Source organism: Bufo gargarizans, chromosome 3, assembly GCF_014858855.1.
Source record: "Bufo gargarizans isolate SCDJY-AF-19 chromosome 3, ASM1485885v1, whole genome shotgun sequence".
Classification (NCBI taxonomy): Eukaryota; Metazoa; Chordata; class Amphibia; order Anura; family Bufonidae; genus Bufo; species Bufo gargarizans.
In genome coordinates, this window is record NC_058082.1 from 457364983 (window position 1) to 457384224 (window position 19242).

Consider the following 19242-nt stretch of genomic DNA (forward strand, 5'->3'; position numbering starts at 1 on the left):
TGTAAGTAAACCAGTCCAGCAAAATCTGCCTTCCAAAAACCGTTCCCCTTCTTCTATGTCCTGCCGTTCGGCCAAACCGTAGTTTACGACCACATATGGGGTGTTTCTGCAAACTACAGAATCAGGGCAACTCATTTTGAGTTTTGTTTGGCTGTTAACCCATTTTTTCCAGTAATAAAGTAAGGGTTAAATTGGAAAATTTTCCAAAAAATAGAAATTTCAAAATTGTTTCTCCATCTGCCATTAACTCTTGTGGAACACCTAAAGGGTTAACAAAGTTTCTAAACCCAGTTTTGAATACCTTGAGGGGTGTACTTTCTTAGATGGAGTCACTTTTTTGAAATTTCTATTCTAGGGGTGCAACAGGGGGCTTCAAATGGGACATGGTATAAACAAAACCAGTCCTGCAAAATCTGCCTTCCAAAACCCATATGGTGTTCCCCTCCTTCTATGTGCTCCTGTTCGGCCAAACAGTAGTTTACAACCACATATGGGGTGTTTCTGCAAACTACAGAATCAGGGCAACCCATTTTGAGTTTTGTTTGGCAGTTAACCCTTGTTTTACTCCTGGAAAAAATTGATTATATTGGAAAATTTTCCAAAAAATAGACATTTCAAAATTGTTTCTCCATCTGCCATTAACTCTTGTGGAACACCTAAAGGGTTAACAAAGTTTCTAAACCCAGTTTTGAATACCTTGAGGGGTGTACATTCTTAGATGGAGTCACTTTTTTGAAATTTCTATTCTAGGGGTGCAACAGGGGGCTTGAAATGGGACATGGTATAAACAAAACCAGTCCTGCAAAATCTGCCTTCCAAAACCCATATGGTGTTCCCCTCCTTCTATGTGCTCCTGTTCGGCCAAACAGTAGTTTACAACCACATATGGGGTGTTTCTGCAAACAACAGAATCAGGGGAACCCATTTTGAGTTTTGTTTGGCAGTTAACCCTTGTTTTACTCCTGGAAAAAATTGATTATATTGGAAAATTTTCCAAAAAATAGACATTTCAAAATTGTTTCTCCATCTGCCATTAACTCTTGTGGAACACCTAAAGGGTTAACAAAGTTTCTAAACCCAGTTTTGAATACCTTGAGGGGTGTACTTTCTTAGATGGAGTCACTTTTTTGAAATTTCTATTCTAGGGGTGCAACAGGGGGCTTGAAATGGGACATGGTATAAACAAAACCAGTCCTGCAAAATCTGCCTTCCAAAACCCATATGGTGTTCCCCTCCTTCTATGTGCTCCCGTTCGGCCAAACAGTAGTTTACGACCACATATGGGGTGTTTCTGCAAACTACAGAATCAGGGCAACCCATTTTGAGTTTTGTTTGGCAGTTAACCCTTGTTTTACTCCTGGAAAAAATTGATTATATTGGAAAATTTTCCAAAAAATAGAAATTTTGAAATTGTTTCTCCATCTGCCATTAACTCTTGTGGAACACCTAAAGGGTTAATAAAGTTTGAAAAAACAGTTTTGAATACCTTGAGGGGTGTAGTTTCTAGAATGGGGTCATTTTTGGGAGGTTGCTATTATCTAAGCCCCACAATATGACTTCAAACCTGAACTGGTCTATAAAAAGTGGGATTTTGAAGATTTCAGAAAAATTTCAAAATTTGCTTCTAAACTTCTAAGCCTTGTAACATCCCCAAAAAATAAAATATCATTCCCAAAATGCTACAAACATGAAGTAGTCATATGGGGAATGTAAAATCATCACAATTTTTGGGGGTATTACTATGTATTACAGAAGTATAGAAACTGAAACTTTGAAATTTGCTAATTTTTCGAAATTTTTGGTAAAATTTTTATTTTTTTATGCAAAAAAAAATCACTTTTTTGACCCAATTTTAGCAGTGTTATGAAGTACAATATGTGACGAAAAAACAATCTCAGAACGGCCTGGGTAAGTCAAAGCGTTTTAAAGTTATGAGCACTTAAATTGACACTGGTCAGATTTGCAAAAAATGGCCAAGTCCTTAAGGTGAAATAGGGCTGAGTCCTTAAGGGGTTAAACTAGTGATATTAAATGCATAGTTGAAAGACATTTCACCACAAACACTGCATTGTTATATCCATATTAGCAGACACATTACTGCACCAGACCTAATGTTTCAAATAACTTTTATTATACAAATGTCATTGTTGAAAAAGCGACATTAAAACACATACTTCAAAGACATTTCTGTCTTTCAGTCTTTTAGGCTCCATTCACATGTCCATATAATGGGTCCGCATCCGTTCCACAAATTGCGGAATGGGTGCGGACCCATTCATTCTCTATGGGGACGAATGGATGCGGAGATCACACTATGTGCTCTCCATATCCGCTTTTCCGGAGCGCACCCCCAAACTTCCAGTCCGTGGCTCTGGAAAAAAATATAACAAGTCCCATTCTTGCCCACAATTGTGGACAAGTATAGGCATTTCTCTCGGGGTGTCAGCCAGGTGTATTGCGGATCCGCAATGCACTACGGACATCTGAGTTGAGCCCTAGGTGCTGAAAATAGGCAGCCTGTATGTTCCACATAGACTTCTTCAATCTTCAGCACTCAGTTGAACTCTGAAGAGGGACTCTCTTTAGCAATGCTCAGAGTGTTGCTAATGAAAATCTTTACACCCTGTTGTCTAGTAATGAGAGTCTGATTGGTTCTATGGGCAACTAAGCCAGTTCTACTTTACACCAGTTTGATAAATCTCCCCCTGAGACCGAAAGCTTTTAAAAACAGCTATATCTCTTCATGAGGTATAGCTTGCACTATCAATCTTTCAACAATAAACCTTAATACAGACCTAGAAAAATATCTTACCTCACTTCCCCACTGATCCATAGTTCTCACGAAGTTGTTGTAATCCAAGAAAACCAGAGGATTATAGGGTAATGGAAAAGCTCCAAGAAATTTGGATGACTTACCCTAAAAATAAGTTTCATTATTAATATGTATATTAATTAAATAATCTGCATAGAGGTTTATCCGAAGTAAAACAAAACAACAAAAAAAAAAAAAAAACAGTTCTGTGATTTCATATACATATGCATTGAAGCCAAACTCTGGCTATCATGCATAATTTTTTCATGTCACCCTTCTTTTCTTTCTTTGGTTCTTACCCTTCAAGGCACCATAATGCAACTTCTTAGACCAGAATCACAGGCTACACAGGATAACTACTGCAGACCACCATTCTTGTGTGTATAGACAATGTTATCACTGACAGCTACTGTAGGAAAACAGAGGCCATCTAGAAATATTTTGTAGGACATGCAGGTTTTTGTAATTTTATTGTAGTAATCATTTTTGGTTTTGCTAATATACTCAATGTGAAGAATGTTCATCCCTATTTGCACTTCTTAGTAACTGTGGCTGTAAGTTGGGATTTATATTGATACCCTTCTCCATAGATTCATTATGTTGATTCTGTATATAAAACTGGTCAACTCTTAAAGAAGTACTCCCACAAAAAAAAAATATTCTCTGACCGGCAAAAAAGTACATGATGTAAACTGTAGTAAATGTAATCTTCTTATCAGAGACTGTATTTGTGAGTTATAACCTCCCCTCTGATACTCAGCTGTCATGTGACCAGCTCTCTGATCTCCAACTGATACAGAACAGGAAGTCAGTTACTTCTCTATTTATTCCTATAAGATTGACATTGAGGGCCCTATAGGAATACACAGAGAAACTGGCTTCCTGTCCACACATAAGATGCTGTATTATTTGGAAAGTCTGATTGCTGGTCACATGACACAGCTAAAAAGTAGAAGGGAGGGGATAGCTCACAAATGAGGACTCTGGTAAGAAGATTACCTTTACTACAGATTACATCATGTGCCTTTCTAGCAGGTCAGAGAATACATTTGTTTGTAGGAGTTCTTCTTTAAAGATGATCAATTGGCTCCCCTGATTTGATTGTTTTAGCACATACTTGCATTGCCCATAAAATGTTAATTCTGAAGCATCTTTTATCAGGAGCTATGAAAACTGAAAGGTGGAATCTGATTGGTTGCTATGGGCAACTAAGCCAGTTTTCCTTTACACCAGTTATGCTAAATCTCCCCAATGTTCTACCATGTTCTCCTAGAAATTTATTTAAAAAAATTGATAACAGGGCATTACAATTCCCCTTATTGATATGGTCTATGCATGCACAGTTTGTCTAAGTGCTAATTGGACAATTAAAGCTTGTACAGTGACACATCCCCATCACCCAGTTGTCAATTTAATTGCACATATTTAAGAATACTAGATAAACGCCACAACACAGAGATTTTTTAAAATAAATTACCTATAATTGGTATTTCAAAGAAAATGCAGGTACTATATTTTTCGCTTTATAAGTGAGGGGAAAATTGCATTGGATCTTATAAAGCGAATACTAGTAAGCGCTTCTATTATGGAAGCGCTCACTAGTATGCATTAGGTGCCAGGAGCCGGGTGCAAGCACTTCTGATACTGGTCTTCTCTGCTGGGGCCAGAGCTGCACTTTCCTGACCTCGTACAGCGTCAGGACGTAGTGTGCACACTATGACCTGACGCTGCATGCTGTCAGGTGACAGTGCAGCGCCGGCCGGAGAAGAGGAGAGTGACCGGAGATGAAGAGGATGCGCGGTGCAGGAGAGGTAAGAGTTTTTTCTTTTATTCTGATCTGAGGTCTGATGGGGGTATTACCTTAACGGCTGATCTTAGGTCTGATGGGGGTATTACCTTAAGGGTTGATCTGAGGTCTGATGGGGGGTATTACCTTAAGGGTTGATCTGAGGTCTGATGGATCTATTTTACTTAAGGGCTGATCTGAGGTCTGATAGGGGTATTACCTTAAGGACTGATCAGAGGTGTGATGGGGTATTACCTTAAAGGCTGATATGAGGTCTGATGGGGGTATTACCTTAAGAGCTGATCTGAGGTCTGATGGAGGTATTACCTTAAGGGCTGATCTGAGGTCTGATGGGGGTATTACCTTAAGGGCTGATCTGAGGTCTGACATAGAGGGCTGATGGGGTTCTGACATGGAGGGCTGATATGGGGGTCTGATATGATGTCCTGATATTTATGGGGGTCTGATCTGAGGATCTGATATAAAGTCTGATGAAAAATATTTTTTTCTTATTTTCCTCCTCTAAAATCTGGGGTGGTCTTATTATAAAGCTAAAAATACGGTATTTACTAAAACAGACATGTTATGAGAGATGGCAGTCCTCTTTAAATAGGTTGTTCCATTGTGACATCTGTCATGAGAGAATTCTCTGTGCATTAATGAAGAGGCAAACATGCATGCGTTTCCCCCACTCCATTCAACCTCTTCACTATCTCTGGCAGTCCAATAGAGCTCAATAGACAACAGCACACATGCATGACTCTGGCCTCTGTTTTTATGATTAGTGGATGCCCCAGTGGTCAGAACCCCAACTATCATACTTTTGTTGTGATGGAACAACCTCTTTAAGGCTAGAACACATTATTTGAAAGATATGCACATTTTTATTATTGCATTTTACATATTTTGGGCTAAAATAATTGTTTTGCAATTGGTCTTTGTAAAACTATTGAGCCATTCTGTTACAAAGGGTTAACAGTTTTTCTGGCTGTGTGAATCATACTTTTTACTTTCACTTTGTGCTAGTCATTCTATGAACCTTATCTCTAAATTACTAAAACACTTATTTAAGCCACATTCTTATCAGTAAGATCAGAATTAAGCTTTAGTGAATGTATATTACAGAGATCAGAGGTAGGGAGCCCTCAGATGAGCAGCCTGATGGAACACAGTGAAAATTCAGATCCTGCTACTAGAGAAACTCAAGGCTGCACAGAGACAGTGGTTAATTTTTTTTTTAGAAAGACCAATTTAAAAAATTATATTTAGCTCAAATTGAGTCAAATGCAACAGTGAAAGAAAAAACTTTATATCATCAGTGCATGGACAGCCTTGCATGTGTATGAACACCACATTTGTAAACCTAAGGCTTGGAATGTGTTAGATACATTTGTTATTTCCTATATAAACATCCTGTATGTAGGACAGGAGTCACAACAAGTTTTAATCATCTGTACAAGCAACACTTTAAACTTCTATTTGTGACTAAATACTAACAGTTGTTTTCTGGCAAGTATTAAATATTTAGTTGAGCCACTTAATATCTTGTCCAGATCAGGCTGCCGTGCTTGCTGTAATAATGGAATGGACATAAAAAATATTATATTCAAAATGTATGAAGCTGTATGGATATCATTGGTTGTCATTCCTCAGCACTATTTGAATTCTTAACCACTATCACATCCATTGAGTTGAATATGAAAAAGAGCACACTACAATTAGGCCCTCCTTTGATAATACCCCTATGTTATGTATATGGTTACAATATATGGGTTCAATTACACAAATTTTGCACTATAGCCACCATATTAGTCGAGCAGGAGAAATTCACATTTACAAAGAATGCTTGGCATACCTCTCTGTGGTGGAGAAGATGCCCTTTTAAATATACTTTATAAGTCTCTATACCAAGTTCTTTTGCCATCCGTAGTAGACGATTTTGCGTTGGTCCCACATAAGCACCTCCAACGTCCACATATTGAACTTCCTTGTTCTTTTAACAAAGAGAAAAGAAGAGTATAAAAAGTTTCATCCATCTGAATGGTATTCGTTCAGCGGCAAGAATATAGATTTCTGCAGGCCGCATTTAGTTCAATAAAATAGTGACAGAAATTTCAGCAACAACTCTGCCCCTTTATTGTAGAGAAATACTCTGATAAGAGAAATCCAGCACTGCGTCTCGATAAAATGATTCTTTATTAGTCACTTCTTTAAAAAATTCATAAAATCTGAATTCACATGCTGCTCGTTTTAGATTAACACGTGTTCTCTTTCATCATAGCAATGGTCAACGAAGCGGTTTAACTATATACTTGATAAAGGATGACATGCGTTTGTCTGAAAACATAGCATGTGAATTTGCACTCTATGGATATTTTTAAGAAGTGACCAATAAAGAATTGTTTTATTGAGACACAGTGTTTGATTTCTCTTATCAGTATTGGACTGTTTTCGGAGAAGTCCGCAAAACACAGATCTGCAAAAAATACGGATGAAGACTGTGTACATTCAGTATTTTGCAAAACGGAACAGCTGGCCCCTAATAGAATAGTCCTATCCTTATCTGTATTGTGGACAATAATAGGACATGTTCTATTCTTTTGAACGGAAATACAGAAATGGAATGCACACAGAGTAACTTCAGTTTTTTTTTTTTTTTGCAGACCCATTGAAATTAATGTTTCCACATACAGTACCCCAAAAAAATCCGGACATGGAAAGAAAATATGTTTATGTGCATGAGCCCTAAATGACTTGAAAACCAACTAATGATATGTAATGTTAAAAAATGGGAACTCTTACAAGTTGATTTGTTTGTATGTATGGGATATCACAGGTGATAATTAAAATAACAATGATATTTAAAATATGGCATATCGTATAGCCTAGACATACGTATTCTAAAGCATTATAAAAAAATTTAAGTTGACATTGCCAAATTTATCAAAATGTAAAAAAAAATAAAAAGGTTTATTACATAAAAGTCAAGATTTTTTTTTAAATAATAATAATACATATATATATTAGCACAACCTATACAATTGGGGCATGTGTACACACAGCGTAAAAAGTATTGTGCGACTCCAAACAAAAAATCTGCTCCAAAATTAGCATTCAAATTTGCCTGTGTTACATGTGGATTTTCTTGTCGATCTTGGTTTGTAGCCATGGATTTCACTCTGCGCATTGCAATAAATGAAATTTGTGGTGAAAATCTATGGCAATCCCAAAAAAGATTTTCAACACTGTCACTAATATTGAACTGTACTATGTTGTCGATTTGCTGATTTTACAACCAAATTCTGCAATAAACATGTGACGCGTGAATTCACATTAACTGCATGGGTACCACTATAAATAAATATATATATATATATATATATATATATATATATATATACACAGTACAGACCAAAAGTTTGGACACACCATCTTATTCAAAGAGTTTTCTTAATTTTCATGACTATGAAAATTGTAGATTCACACTGAAGGCATCAAAACTATGAATTAACACATGTGGAATTATATACATAACAAAAAAGTTTTAAACAACTGAAAATATGTCATATTCTAGGTTCTTCAAAGTAGCCACCTTTTGCTTTGATTACTGCTTTGCACACTCTTGGCATTCTCTTGATGAGCTTCAAGAGGTAGTCATCTGAAATGGTTTTCACTTCACAGGTGTGCCCTGTCAGGTTTAATAAGTGGGATTTCTTGCCTTATAAATGGGGTTGGGACCATCAGTTGCGTTGTGGAGAAGTCAGGTGGATACGCAGCTGATAGTCCTACTGAATAGACTGTTAGCTGCTTTTTTCTTGCCATAATAAAAATTCTAAGTAAAGAAAAAAGAGTGGCCATCATTACTTTAAGAAATGAAGGTCAGTCAGTCTGAAAAATTGGGAAAACTTTGAAAGTGTCCCCAAGTGCAGTCACAAAAACCATCAAGCGCTACAAAGAAACTGGCTCACATGCGGACCACCCCAGGAAAGGAAGACCAAGAGTCACCTCTGCTGCGGAAGATAAGTTAATCCGAGTCACCAGCCTCAGAAATCGCAGGTTAACAGCAGCTCAGATTAGAGACCAGGTCAATGCCACACAGAGTTCTAGCAGCAGACACATCTCTAGAACAACTGTTAAGAGGAGACTGTGTGAATCAGGCCTTCATGGTAGAATATCTGCTAGGAAACCACTGCTAAGGACAGGCAACAAGCAGAAGAGACTTGTTTGGGCTAAAGAACACAAGGAATGGACATTAGACCAGTGGAAATCTGTGCTTTGGTTTTGAGATCTTGTGTTCCAACCACCGTGTCTTCGTGCGACGCAGAAAAGGTGAACGGATGGACTCTACATGCCTGGTTCCCACCGTGAAGCATGGAGGAGGAGGTGTGATGGTGTGGGGGTGCTTTGCTGGTGAGGATTTATTCAAAATTGAAGGCATACTGAACCAGCATGGCTACCACAGCATCTTGCATCGGCATGCTATTCCATCCGGTTTGCGTTTAGTTGGACCATAATTCATTTTTCAACAGGACAATAACCCCAAGCACACCTCCAGGCTGTGTAAGGGCTATTTGACCATGAAGGAGAGTGATGGGGTGCTGCGCCAGATGACCTGGCCTCCACAGTCACCGGACCTGAACCCAATCGAGATGGTTTGAGGTGAGCTGGACCGCAGAGTGAAGGCAAAAGGGCCAACAAGTGCTAAGCATCTCTGGGAACTCCTTCAAGACTGTTGGAAGACCATTTCAGGTGACTACCTCTTGAAGCTCATCAAGAGAATGCCAAGAGTGCGCAAAGCAGTAATCAAAGTAAAAGGTGGCTACTTTGAAGGACCTAGAATATGACATATTTTCAGTTGTTTCACACTTTTTTGTTACATATATAATTCCACATGTGTTAATTTATAGTTTTGATGCCTTCAGTGTGAATCTACAATTTTCATAGTCATGAAAAAAAAGACAACTCTTTGAATGAAAAGGTGTGTCCAAACTTTTGGTCTGTACTGTGTGTGTGTATATATATATATATATATATATATATAAAAACTCACTCGTATAGTATGTGTTCGTCCACCAACTCTGTTCTGGGCCTCCAACACAATGACGTGAAGTCCTGCTTCTGCTAGCAGTTTAGCAGCTGAAAGGCCTGAAATAAAAAAAATATATAATTGCGAACTTTAAACATACACAAGAGTTAATAAGAATCGTATGTTTTTCTATAACCCTCATTATTTAAGAGAACTTGTGTAATACTGTAGATAGGCATATATATGGCTATATGGTAGGGAAAACGTTATTTATTTTTATTTATTTATTATATACACTTATATAGCGTTACTATATTCGGCAGGGATTTACAGACATTAGCATCGGGCTGTCAAAAATTGTGCTCACAATCTGAGTTCACTATCAGTATGTCTTTAGAGTGTGAGAGGAAACCAGAGAACCTGGAGAAAACCCCAGCAAATATGGGGAGAACATACAAAGTCCATGCAGATGTTGTTCTTGGTTGGATTTGAACCAAGGACCCCAGCCCTGCAAGCCACCATGCTGCCTCTATAAGGTCTCATGCACATGAACGTTTGGTTCCGCACCCGAGCTACATTTTTTGCGGCTCGGACCAATTCACTTCAAAGGAGCCGCAAAAGATGCGGACAGTACTCTGGGTTTTGCGGACAAGAATAGACATTTCTATTATAGGCAACTCGCAAATTGCAGAATGAACACTGGCAGCATCCGTGTTTTGTGGATATGCAATTTTCAGACTGCAAAACACGGCACAGTTGTGTGCATGAGCCCTAAGTCTTAGTTTATTTCAAAGGCAAAAAAACATGCTCTAGTAACTACTTGTATTGCCCATGCAATAACAATTCAGACATATCTATTCCTATGTGGTGCAGTTTCTCTATTATTCCTACTAGAAACTTAAGAATAAGCGCTCATGCACATGACCATATGTATTTTGTGGTCCGCAAAACATGGAGCCACAAAAAAAAAAAAAAAACAGATGCTGTGCACAAACGGTGGAGGTCTGTATATTGCGGACCGGCTGTCTGCGGGCCACAATACGGGAACAGCCGGGGAATGGTCGTCTGCATGACCCTAAGGGTGGTGTCGCACAGAGCTTTTTTTATTCAGTCTTTTGAACCAAAACCAGAAGGGAAGCAGCCTAAGGCCTCATTCACACATCCGTGTCTGTGATGACATCAGTGACAAGATGGTGAGTGGTGCATCCGTGAAGATGTCTGTGAAGGATCCATGTTTGGTCCATGTGTATTTTGCACTTTGTGTGTCATCTGTATTCCATGGACACCGCTCAGCTGAAAATAATTTTAATAGCATCTCCTAGCAACATTCCATGAAAAATTATCCCATCTATGTTGTATCAGTGTTTTTTTTTTTTTTATGAACTCATGGACTGTAATGGGCATGATGGATCCGTAAAAGCGGACATGCTTCCATGGTGTAACCCCCGGTCCTCCGGACCATGGTAAATCTTGGATGTGCGAATGCACACATTAAATTGAATGGGTACCTGTGATGTCCGTGATTAACTGATGCCTGAATAAGGTCCAAGACTGGGTTGTCTAAGTGTATACCAAGTTTTAGTTTGCTCACTTTGAGCAAGAATTTTACGCATCCTATTCCAACACACTTTAAAGGGAGTCTGTCATCAGCATTTCACGCTTGTAACCTTTCCCATAGCTTTCTAGCATGCTTATAGTTAATAAAAACGTTACCTTTAGCATCAATCCTGGACTTATAAAACATCTTTGTAACATATGCAAATGAGGGCTCGCAAGTGCCCAGGGGTGGCGTTACCCTCGTAGGTGCCCTGCTAGCTCAGCCTTTTCTTCGCTTCCCCCCACCCCTTCCTTCCCTCCGCCTGCCCATCCTTTCCCTCTGACCGCCTATCTACTAACTTGTTGTTTCGCCGAGATCCCGCGCCTGCGCACTCAGTCCGTTAGCCAGCGCATGCGCATTAATTACTGTGATGCCGTACAAGGAATGGGCATTGCAGTGCGCATGCGCTGGCCGACGGACTGAGCGCGCAGGCGCGGGATCTCTTACATTTTTTTTAACTGTATGCATGCTAGAAAGCTATGGGAAGGGTTACAAACGTGAAATGCTGATGACAGACTCCCTTTAACTTAAAATGGTCTTTAGCTGGAGTGTGCCCGAGGAGGATGCACAAAGTGAGTCAACTAATAGGTGGCATAAATATAGATGTGGAGATACTATTTTTCTTCTTATTATTTTTTATATGAGAAAATGGGGGAAAAGCTTTTAAAAATCTTTTTAGAAGCTCATTTATTTATTTTTTTATAGCCCCCTTAGGAGACTTGAACATGTGATCATCCATTTGCTTTCACTATACTAAAAGATACTTCTGTATTGCAGTTAATAGCAATTTTGTTAGCATTCTATTACACCTTGCCTAAGGCAGGCTGTAATATAATAGCTAACATGGCAGGCCTGGGGGCTTTCAGCAGGCTCTTGTTTGCCATAGCAACCAATTGCCAGAACACAATTTCATCATAGAGGTGCCAATTGGAAGACAGAGGAAGCCCCCTCCTTCTATGTAACTACTCAGATGCCACAGTCACTATTGAATTATCTCTTATCCCTGCTGCAGCAGGCTGGTGTCAGTGGATTACTGCTGGCATGGAGTATCCAGGTGCACAAGGTGGTTAAAGCAATTAGGATAAGCAAAGGTTGACGAGCAAAAGGGTAATAATGTTTTGAACTTTAGACTTTCAGGCTCCATATCTCACCATCCATTACATCTTCAAATGTGAGACTACCATCATTTTATAGACAATCATTTTGGCTATCTCATACATAAATTGGACTTGCAACTATTTACCATATGATTAGTTATGCGGATTCTTGTCATGTATTGTTACTGTTTTGCTCCTGGTGGTGGAACCATCTTTTTCTCTTGTATACGACAAATTACAACCTGTTCTCACATTCCCTAATAGCTCAGTGTGTTATTAGGTTGAATCCCAAGCAAAAGGTCATTGGTTCAAATCAAGGAGCAGCCATGAAGAAAAATTTCCAAGAAAAGAAAAACAGCATCATCCAGCTCATCGATAGCGGTATCTCAGCCAAGAAAATTGCCAAACTGCATCATGTGAGTGTCATGACAGTTGGAAGAAAATGAAAAGCTTTAATAGCATAACATTTATATACTATAATGGCCCACAACTAGCATGTGAATATCCATATATCTATGCATATACACATAGATATAGTGTCCCCTTAAGACTAACCTATATTAATATAGAGATATAAATTCTTTTTACAGGTTTCAACTGTATACTAGGAATCTCCTGACCTTTGTGTCACTCTGCAACTGACCCCTATTTCTAATGGTCTCCTCTGGTATATGATAATCAAGTATTATTACATATCTGTGTACTTTGCATCCTTATTTCATTATCTTTATCTCTACATACTATTATTTTGTTATATTACTACACGCTTTATGGATCTTTATATTATTATACTCTGATGTAAATCTCTACAAATCCAGGATTGTGTACAACCCTATATATAATATATGTACTACAATTACTGTCTTACTTTAGGCCGTGAACAAGGTCTCGGGATGAGACCGAAACGGTGGCCTTAGCCTATTTTTCTGGATGGATAGATAAATAAACAGCTATTTACTTAACTCGAGTGCCGCGGTTTTATATATTATACGCTGATTGACGCTACCGCTGAGCACCAGAACTTATTTACGGAGTGCCGTCCAAACAACCTCTAAATTAAAATAAATGGGACCCGGCGCGAACTTGTGGTTCGCGAACGTTTGATCACGTTCGCGAACCGTCCTGGCAGATGTTCGTCCATCACTATCCACAAGCTGGCAGTCAAAAGTAAACTGACAAAAGAGAATAAAAGTGTATTACCAGATGCTGCGTGTCGTCCCCTCGGTCAAACCCTGTCCAATGCTGTTTCGCCTGTTAAGGCTTCTTCTGGGGATTCCATATATATTAGCAACCTAGGACAGGTCTTAGCTGGCCAGCTACAACTACCATTAAAGGGTTTTTAACAGATTTCATAGAGTTGTCTCTGAACCGCAGTGGTGATCATACTTACCTGGTCCCCCCCACTGTGTTCCAGGTCCATCACTCCAGGGCCACCTCCGCAGGTCCCGAATCTCTTGGAGGTCATGTGACTGCTGCAGCCTGCAATGGTGACGCACGTGACTTTGTTGAATAACTTCAGTAATTGATTTTTAAAGTGGAAAACCACTTTAAAAATTGAAACCGAACTCGGCTTCAGTTCCGACTAGTATCTGGGAACTGAAGCCGAGTTCGGTTTTTAAGTTTTAAAGTGGTTTTCAACTTTAAAAATCAATCACCGAAGTTATTCTAATAAGTCACGCGCTACTTTGTGCTCATTGGAGCCCATACATTCTAATACTGTACAGAGACACTCCATAGAGACCAGCAAAATTCAGCTTCAAGAAAGCACCTGAGAGACAAGGCAGCAGAGTGGTGAACAAAATACTGCTTAACTGACACTGCTGCAAGGTGAGGGACTACGGCTCAGACACTTATCATTTATACCACCACTAGGCCAGATAGAGCTCAAGTCTGAACCTTACAGTGAACACCGATACCCACAAGGCCAATATAAAGTCATCCAATTGGCCATCATACCTCTTCAACTGGTGCCAGAAACTGCACTTTGAATTTGCTGCTACTGGATGTTCCACAAGTTATAATATTTTGTACTAAGTAAAAAGAGATGTTATACGTTCACTTCTGGTCTGATTCTTCAAACTGCATTTCCACTGCACCAATCCTCAGGGAGCAATGGCCTGAGGGTGTTTACCATGACACAACATCTCATCCCAGCCACTACCACTTCCATCCTCTGCACCTGCTCCTCGGGAGCTCACTGCACTTCTACCAGGCAGTTGCCCATAGCACCAGAACAGTCTCTTTATCTAGGCCACAGTGCATCACACAGTACAGAATATCAGGTTAGGCCTACCATGTTGCATTCTCTATCCAGAGGTTGTTTACAACCACTTTCATTACTCATAGTGGTCTCCTCACTGGGGAAAAAAACACTTACTCAAGTAGCCCTGTCAGCAGCATTTCAGAGCAAGTCCACGGCCAAGGGAGCGGTCTTTCACTTTTCCATCAGATCTCAGAGTCTCTTCCTCTCTCAGCAGACACAGCTCTGACCATAAATCCTCTTCACTGCACACTAGCTAATCGCAGATGCACCTTAGTTCTGCAGCACTCTGCCTCTAGATTGTTCTTTTTATAACATGGCCAGTAGCGTAACGATCGAGGTTGCACTTAGGAAAATACATAACAGGCAAGAATCACCCACAGGCACTGACTTGAATACCTTTTTAAAGTTTACCAGGCTATTTTTTATACTATATTTCCATTGGTCATCAACCGTGACTGCTCTTTAGTCCAAATCTTACAAGTTCTGTTTTATATCGTTGTTCAACGTAAAACCAAAAACAAACACATGTATAAAAAATTTCCTCTGACCTTTTAAGCATATAGAGTCATGCTACAGTGAAACGCTGCCAAGAACAGTTGAACTTGTAAAGGCTAGTTGCACATATAATTTAGTTCTCGTATTCAGTAATATTTGTCCTACTCCGTTTTGTTTTTTGGTGTGATAGTCAATCATGTCACAGATATTCTGTCGTAGTGGTCTTGGATTTTTTGCAGAAGGTGGGAGTTGTGCTGCGACCCCATATATAATTATGACATCCCCGCTACACTGAGATCTTTGGTCATGGAAAAATCACTATGTAGACATACACTTGCTCCATACGCTTTAATAGAAGTTGTGCCTGTCACACGACTCACCTGCAACTTGGCTGTGTTTAACCACCAAATCACAGCTCTGCGACTTGCTGTAGTGCAACACATCTATTGTTTAGACGTAGCCTTATGGCAGGCACCATGAAAGCTAAGTCACACAATTTAGGACTGAAATAGGAAAGTATTGTGGAATTCTCCATGTCTTGTGATACAGTCACTACACAAGAAGAGAAAGGCAGGAGGAGAAACTGAGTTGTCACCATAGCAGTCAATAGTAGGATCTTTATACATCTTTATGCCTTCACATTTCAAGGTATAAGGCCTCATGCATATGGCCGTTGCTGGCCGTGGCCCATATTGCGGCCCTCATCATGGATGCGGACCCATTCACTTGAATGGGTCTACAATCCGAAGCTGCGGAGGGGAACGGAGGCACGGAACCCCACGAAAGCACTATGTAGTGCTTCCATGGTGTTTCTATCCATGCCTTCGCACCGCAAAAAAAAAATAGAACATGTTCCATTTTTACAGTGCTGACGGATCACGGACACATTCAAGTTGAATGGGTCTGGATCTGTCGTGGCTACCGCACGGATGGGGCCCGTGCATTGGGGACTGCAAATTGTGGTCCCCAATGAACGGAACGGCAGCTTGTAAAAAGGCCTAAGGGAAAGATCTGCAACTGTTATGTGTTTAGAGCAGCACCTGGTTTTGACAAAAAAAAAATCACTGATGGAAATCACTGACTGTGTGAATAAGTCCTTATACTGGAGGTATTAGTTTTTATTGAAATCCTCTGATGCCATTGAGCTGACTACCATTCATACAAGAGCAAACTGAAAAATCACCTCTACTAGACAGTTTTAGTCTGCAATACGTCACTTTTTTTACATAATTTCATACATAAAAAGGTGAACATAAAAGTGTATTTAAATTGAACCTTTCATATTTTTTATTCTCTACTAGCAGAAGGACCCGGCTTTGCATGGGTATATTTCATCTATTTAATTTAATACTTGTGTGTGTCGTTAAAAGATATTGACAGTATCCTCCATGATAGTGACCTCTACAGCACCCCACCCCTTTAACAGTAAATGCCACAATCCCCCACCTCTTAACACTGACCCCCCACAGTGCCCCGCCCTTTTAAAATGGCACCTCCACAGCAGCCCATCCCCTTAACTTTGACCTTCACAGCAACCCGTCCCTTTAACAGTGAGTTTCACACACACCACTCCCTTGACAGTGACCTCCTCAAAGTATACTGCTGCCTTAACAGTGACCTCCACAGCAGTTGCCCCTTTAATAGTGGCTCCTGCCCCCTTAACAGTGACCTCCACAGCGCTCTGGCCCCTTAAATGCTAGGGCTACAGGACCACGTGTGTCATGCAACATTTTGTCTCAACAATTTTTATAATGATAGGCTACGGTGTTGCACTGCGACATGTGACATGCTGCGACTGAAACACGACAGTTGCAAAAAATCCATTCAAGAATATGTAGAGATGAGCAAATTGATTGTAATCTAATCAGATTTGACTAATTTTTAGTAATTTGCTAATTTTTGAGAAAGGAGGGAAGAACAGAAAAAGAAATATAAAAAAGTGAAAGATAAGAGAGAAAAAATATGAGTCCTAAAATACCTCAGATTGTCATAAACAATTTTTCAGGTAGAATTGATTTAGACCAGACCAATTTGGCTGAATCAAACCCAAATCAAGATTTGAGTGATTCGCTCATCTCTATTACTATGTTATGCTATATATAAAATAGTACTGAGTAGTAGCTTTCCCCTATGTTATACTATATATAAAATAGTACTGAATAGTAGCTTTCTCCTATGTTATACTATATATAAAATAGTACTGAGTAGTATATTTCCTCTATGTTATACTATATATAAAATAGTACTGAGTAGTATATTTCCCCTGTTATACTATATATAAAATAGTACTGAGTAGTATCTTTCCTCTATGTTATACTATATATAAAATAGTACTGAATAGTATCTTTCCTCTATGTTATACTATATATAAAATAGTACTGAATAGTAGCTTTCCCCTATGTTATACTATATATAAAATAGTACTGAATAGTAGCTTTCCCCCATGTTATACTATATATAAAATAGTACTGAATAGTAGCTTTCCCCCATGTTATACTATATATAAAATAGTACTGAATAGTAGCTTTCTCCTATGTTATACTATATATAAAATAGTACTGAGTAGTATATTTCCCCTATGTTATACTATATATAAAATAGTACTGAGTAGTATCTTTCCTCTATGTTATACTATATATAAAATAGTACTGAATAGTAGCTATCCCCTATGTTATACTATATATAAAATAGTACTGAGTGGTATCTTTCCCCTTTGTTATACTATATATAAAATAGTACTGAGTAGTATCTTTCCTCTATGTTATACTATATATAAAATAGTACTGAATAGTAGCTTTCCCCTATGTTATACTTATTATATAAAATAGTACTGAATAGTAGCTTTCCCCTATGTTATACTATATATATAAAATAGTACTGAATAGTAGCTTTCTCCTATGTTATACTATATATATAAAATAGTACTGAATAGTAGCTTTCCCCTATGTTATACTATATATAAAATAGTACTGAATAGTAGCTTTCCCCTATGTTATACTATATATAAAATAGTACTGAATAGTAGCTTTCCCCTATGTTATACTATATATAAAATAGTACTGAATAGTAGCTTTCCCCTATGTTATACTATATATAAAATAGTACCGAATAGTAGCTTTCCCCATCTGTAGCCCCAAACAATGTTGCTCAAATAAACAAATCACATATCAGGCTCTACCACATCTGCTACGTGTAGGCTTGTCCGTTTACACAGTAGAGAAATAACTAACAAAGTCAGCTATATCAGAACTAGAACATTTTCACAACAGCCGCCCCAAGCAGACACACCCACCTCCTCCAAATTTCATCCTGAGGGTGAACATTTCACCTTTTGGCTCATTTTAAATCTTTGTGTATTTGTGGAAGCAGTACATTTTTCCTGCAGAATACTGCAAATCGTTATGGAATATAGCAGCGCTATATAAGTGCAGAAAAAAAAAAATATACATTTACTTCTATTCATTAACTGATCATTAGCAACTCAATTGTTAAACAGAAAACCCAGAACATGACAGACCTGAAATGCCTCCGCCAATGACTATCACGTCGTATGTGTCCCTCATGGCTGTGCTTTTCTCCTTGCTTACAATACACGGGTGATTCCTTCAGGCTGAGGCTGTCAGCAGAGAGTGTCCGTGATCCTCTACAGCCCGTTACTTACATGCAGCCTAGGAGCAGAGTGCACCAGGATTGGTTGGTTAGGGAGTGGGTGTCAGGAGGAGGCTCAAACTTGGATGCTTTCCCATATAAACAATACACAGAGAATGTTATCTGCTCTGGTGCAGCATTTGAAATCCTACATACTGTAAATGCTTAGTTTGCTTAAAATCATCTTATTATGTAAGATCCTAATAACAGCCCTATTGTGAATTCGAGGTTAATTATTAACGTTCACTTCAGTTTTCCCACATTGCTTATGTTACTTAATCTTCAACCACTTGTGCAATTAAAGACTAGAAGGAATTATTTGGCTTTAAACAATCCTTATTGATATTCATATCAATTACAGCGAATTCTTTAGGTGAAATTTATATATAGAATTTAGCTTGACTGTCTAATGATGAAATGCTTTGTTCAAAATCTATGCACCTCTGGCGGCTCTGTAAAATACTGCAGTCTGTATTTACCCTTTATGTCAACAATTACATAATAGGCAACACTTTCCA

At 38.8% G+C, this 19242-nt stretch overlaps 1 protein-coding gene across 1 annotated transcript in view; it reads right to left on the reverse strand.

Moving 5' to 3' along the window:
* Positions 1-18722, reverse strand: part of LOC122932279 (amine oxidase [flavin-containing] B-like) — a 102510-nt gene extending 83788 nt beyond the window's left edge. Inside the window, exons 1-4 of the mRNA XM_044286608.1 lie at positions 18594-18722; positions 9649-9743; positions 6454-6591; positions 2813-2917 (exon numbers count right to left, since the gene is read on the reverse strand). Coding sequence (XP_044142543.1) covers positions 2813-2917; positions 6454-6591; positions 9649-9743; positions 18594-18639 — 384 coding nt within the window. The 5' untranslated portion in view covers positions 18640-18722. The remainder of the gene's footprint in view (positions 1-2812; positions 2918-6453; positions 6592-9648; positions 9744-18593) is intronic.
* Between the last annotated feature and the right edge of the window lie 520 nt (positions 18723-19242).